This window comes from Otolemur garnettii, unplaced genomic scaffold (genome assembly GCF_000181295.1).
Source record: "Otolemur garnettii isolate 467f Iridium unplaced genomic scaffold, OtoGar3 scaffold00043, whole genome shotgun sequence".
Taxonomy (NCBI): Eukaryota; Metazoa; Chordata; class Mammalia; order Primates; family Galagidae; genus Otolemur; species Otolemur garnettii.
Genome location: NW_003852438.1, coordinates 7,453,372 through 7,458,096, shown reverse-complemented (window position 1 = coordinate 7,458,096; position 4,725 = coordinate 7,453,372). Strand labels below are relative to the sequence as shown.

Sequence of the window (4,725 nt, the reverse complement as noted above, 5' to 3'; positions counted from 1 at the left end):
GCACTCTACTCAGGGGGATAGCTTGAGGCTCTGTCTCAAAAAAGAAAAACAAAAAAACCCGCATAATATGCTTTATGAAAGATTATCGCCATACAGTATAATTCTTTTTTGTTTGTTTGAGACAGAGTCTCACTATGTCACCCTCAGTAGAGTGCCATGGTGTCACAGCTCACAGCAACCTCAAACTCCTGGGCTTAAGCAATTCTCCTGCCTCAGTCTCCCAAGTAGCCCAGACTACAGGTGCCCACCACAACGCCCCACGATTCTCTGGTTGTAGTTGTCATTGTTCCTTGGCAGGCCCAGGCTGGGTTCAAACCTGCCAGCTCCAGTGTACGTGGCCGGCACCCTAGCTGCTGAGCTATAGGCAATGAGCCCATACAGTGTAATTAAATTCTAAATAGACTTTCACCTTTATTTTGTGAATATGTTTTAAATTTCAAATTAACTAATAGTGAAACACAGTTCAAAATGAAAGACTGAATATTGTGGTTAACCGACTCAGCATGCATTCCAATATATACATACCTCTTCTCTAATTCACTTTCCCTTTAATGCTCTTTTTATTCCTAGCTTCTCTCAATCTTCCCTCCCCACTCTAGTCCAGACTCCACCTTTTCCCACTCTCTTTCGTTCTCCTCCCTTCCCAACCATACACAGTACTTTCAAAGAAAGCACTCTAAGAAGTTGTTCTCTACCTAAGAAGTATCAGAATCACCTAGGCAGCTCATTAAAAACATACATTAGTCTAAGGAGAAGCGGCCAGATTCTGTTTTTAAGGTAACTAGAAAGTCAAAAGAAAATATGAAACCCTAATTAACCAGCTTGCAAAGAATATGAGATACTTTGGTAAACTAAAGATGAATCAGGGCAGACTTTATTGAAAAATCTTTCTGGAAATCATTAGATCACTTTTCTCTCAATTAAGAGGTATACAGTTCGTGAAAAATACTTGATCATAACTGTTCTATAAACAGGTCATGTTCATAATTTTTATCATATGGAAAAAGTGGCCCACAGGCTTTGGCCTTAGAACTAAGAATGGTTTTACCTTTTAAAGGGATGTTAAAAAAAAAAAAGAACAAAAAACACACATATAAAAAAAGAAAACGGCCCACAAGACCTAAAATATTTACTATCTGGCCCTTTACAGAAAGTTTGCCAACTTAGTCTGCAGCGCCAAAGACCCTTGGAACTAGGCGGACCCTGAGACAATACCCTGAAGCGCTCCTTTCTCATCAGATTAACTGAAAAAAGATTCCTTTAATTCAGTTTCAAAATAACTTAAACAGAATCACTGCTATTTCTCTGACTCGTCTAAAAGACTAGCCTTCAAGGACGTGTTATCCCAAAAGGCTCTATTTCCTTCTTTAGACTCAACATTTCCAACTAAGATGCTAGAGTTAATTACTACACATGCAAAAACCTGAAAGCCTTACCTGGGGTATTTGCTATGGCCAACGGCAGGCTCGGAAGCTGGTGCACCTGGATTCCTGAAGTACTCAATGCACTGAGGTTAATGGTCTGGAGGCCTGGCATGGAGGAGAGTTGAGCAGCATTCACAGTGACTGTGCTGGCAGGAATGGAGGCAGCTGAAGCAATAGGTGTAAGAGCGGTGTTGCTGCTGCTGGTCTGCCCCAAGGAAACACCCTGCATTGGGGCTAAGGTGATTGTCTGGGCCTGTGGGTTCTGAACTTGGAGGTTCTGCAGCTGAAGAGTTTGCCAACTGACCTGTCCGTTGGGTCCCACTGTTGGTGTCCGGATGATGATGGGGCCAGAGTTTGGAACAGCCTGAAGCTGGAGGTTCTGGAGGGTTTCCTGGGAGATAGCTTGAGTTGTAAAGGTCTGCCCTGACAATGGTGCTGCTGCTTGAAGGGCCTGCAGGGCCTGTCCCCCTTGAACTAGCTGAGGCTGGATAAGAATCTGCTGTTGCTGTGTCTGCTGGTTTTGCTCTCCATCTTTTTGCTGACTTGCTTGCAGTGAGCCTCCAGATGCCTGATTCTGTTGGATGTTCAGAGCATCAGATCCCTGTAGCCCACTGACCCTCTGGGGTGTCTGGCCTTGAGAGGTGGTCCCTGATGATCCACTGGTGGTGAAGTTCATAATCCCCATGTTGCTGGTGGTAGTAGTTGTTGAGTAGCTATTGGCATTGGTAAAAAAGGAGCTGGAACTGGCTTGCGAAGATACCAAGCTGGCAGAACTGATGGCAGTCCCTGAGGTGACGGGTTGTGATCCGCTCTCCTGGGACCCAGAGCTGCTAATCGTAACTGCCTGAGAGCTGGGAGTCAAGGTAGCTGCAGAAACGCTGTTGACAGGTAGCAAGGTGATGTTCCCATTCAGGGCCACTGGTACATTGGTCACATACTGAGTCTGTCCTGAGAGCACATTATTAGCTAGGCCTTGGAGGGGAACAGCCTGCTGGAGTAGGTTTGGCATAGCAGCAATGATGTTGCCTCCACTTCCTCGATTTGTGATGATTTGTTGGTTTGCACCTGGTATAATCTGTATTTGACCAGAACCATCTTGCTGCACTTGGGCTCCAGTGGCAGCAAATTGCAGCTGCTGCCCATCAACGGTTTGAAACTGTGGGATTACCTGATACTGAATGTTAGGCATCACTCCAGGTAGTCCTGTCAGAACTTGCTGGTTCTGTAAGTTGGGAGTGGCAGCCACAACATACTGCCCACCAGACACTGTACGATTCTTGGAGGACTCACTGCCATTGCTGCCACTGGTACTGCTGCCACTCTGTTCCTTTGAGGTAGGGGTAGCCCCAGAGGAGGAAGAGATGATCTGCCAGCCATTGGCACCCTGTGAAAGTTGGGTGGCTGTGAGGTCAAGCTCACCTGTACCCCCTGACTGACTCGGGCCCTGGGAGTTGTTGCTGTTCTCATTGGGTGACTCAATTCTGCTGCAAGTTGCTGCCAGCAGAGCCAAAGGGGATGGCTGGGATTCCTGGCCAGAAAATAAGGGAGAGGAAAGGAGTTAATGACACCCAGCTGCCGGCCTAGGGGGCGGTATGCAACAATTAAACAGCAACATAGCACGAAAAGCAAAACCCAAAATCAAAGAGCTGTCTTATCTGTATTGTGGAAAGTCCCATCTGTGGGGATCTCCAAGTCACTTGTCTCTCTATGTTTACTTCCCTATCTATAAAACGGTTTAGTCCTTCTAAAAAGCTTTCTGTAAAGAGTGAGGCAATTTTATCTAAGAATGTTTACATCCTCTCAACACCTTCCCCACACTGTCTCTGATAATTACTTACCTGTCCTCCTCCTCCTCCACTGCTGCTACTGGCACTGCCTGTGCTGCTGCTTCGAGCCTGTGCAAAGGCACCACCACCATTACCATTGCCCCCGTTACTGCCACCAACTCCTTTTTCAATCTTCACCACAGCTGTCATTTCATCCATGGAGTGATCAGGGTCTAAAAAAATTAAAAGATAAACAACTTAAAGTTGGGGGAAGAAAAGGGTAAAGTGAGGAAGGGCAAAAGGAAGCTATGATGAAACAGCAATGTATAACAGAAAGTTGGAAAGCGCCAGTGAAAAGAAAATGGATAGGGAAAGGGGGAGTTGTAGGACATGAACTAAGACCAGTGGTGCCAAAACTGGGGATCAGGTCTCTCTTGCACAAAATTAAACTCAAAAAACATTCAGAAACTGCTTTTGGGGGGAAAGGAAATAGGAAGGACGATACGCATTTGAAAAGAGATTCAAAATAAGAAAAAATATCCTGGGAGAAAAAAAAATAGGTAAAGCAAAAAACATGTTGGTGTGTGAAATGCTTGCTAAAATTAGGGTTAAAAGAGACGGAGAAAGAAAAATACAAGTGTGAAAAGTAACAAAAGAGAAGGGGAAAGAGGTAAAGAAGACGTAAAAAGTGCGAGTGGGGTAACATTTGTATACACTGCTAAGTGACTAAAGGGGTCTAGGTGTCAGAAATCAGGAGGTTTTGGGGCGGAGAGAGGGCGGGCCCTAGAGGGAAAGGGCGGTTTCGGGGTGAGGGGCGTGGAAAGGGCGGGACAGTAGGGGGGGAGGGGGGAAATCTCCGGAAAGTGGGGGGAGGAGGGCCTAGGAGCAGGCGGCGACCAGAGGGCGGACCAGGGAGGCGGTTGGCCCGGGCGGGGCCGGCACTGCTCGGGCCGCCCCCGCGACTCCAGCCCCCGGCGGGAGGAGCCTCAGGCCGGCGGCCGAATTGTGGGGGGTAAGGGCCGTCCCCCGTGGCCGGGGCGGGCAGGGGGCGGGCGAGGCCACGTTGCCCCCTCCCTCGGGGCGGGCGGCCCATCCCCCTCTTCCTCGGAGGCCCCGCCACTGCCCCTTCTCCCTCCCTTCCCTCCGCCCCGGGCGGGACCAAGGCCACCGCCGCCGCCTCCCGCCCGCCCCCCCCTCACGGCGGGGACCGCCCGGTCGGCCCTCGCGCGCGCCCCCTCACTCCCCTCCCACCCCTAAGCTTGGAGTGGACTCATCCTTACCGCTCATGGTGGCAGCTGAGGGACGAGCTCAAGGGGGTCCTGTCCGGGGGGGTTGGGGGGGGCCGGGAAAAACGCGGACGCTGACGAGGCAAGCTAACCCGGACCGGACAGGGAGGGGGGGGTAAGGAGGAGGGAGCAGCGCGCCACAAGCCCGGCCTAGGCCCCGCCCCTTCACTGCTGCCCCGCCCAATGAGGGAGGGGGAAAGGAGGGACTTACGGAAAAAAGACGGTCAGGTTATCCAATGGCAAGACTGA

General features: G+C 49.7%; 1 protein-coding gene across 1 annotated transcript in view; it reads right to left on the bottom strand.

The window, feature by feature from the left end:
• SP1 (Sp1 transcription factor) overlaps window positions 1-4,520 on the bottom strand; it is a 49,083-nt gene extending 44,563 nt beyond the window's left edge. Inside the window, exons 1-3 of the mRNA XM_012805494.2 lie at window positions 4,471-4,520; window positions 3,263-3,423; window positions 1,437-2,952 (exon numbers count right to left, since the gene is read on the bottom strand). Coding sequence (XP_012660948.1) covers window positions 1,437-2,952; window positions 3,263-3,423; window positions 4,471-4,477 — 1,684 coding nt within the window. The 5' untranslated portion in view covers window positions 4,478-4,520. The remainder of the gene's footprint in view (window positions 1-1,436; window positions 2,953-3,262; window positions 3,424-4,470) is intronic.
• Window positions 4,521-4,725: the final 205 nt, after the last annotated feature.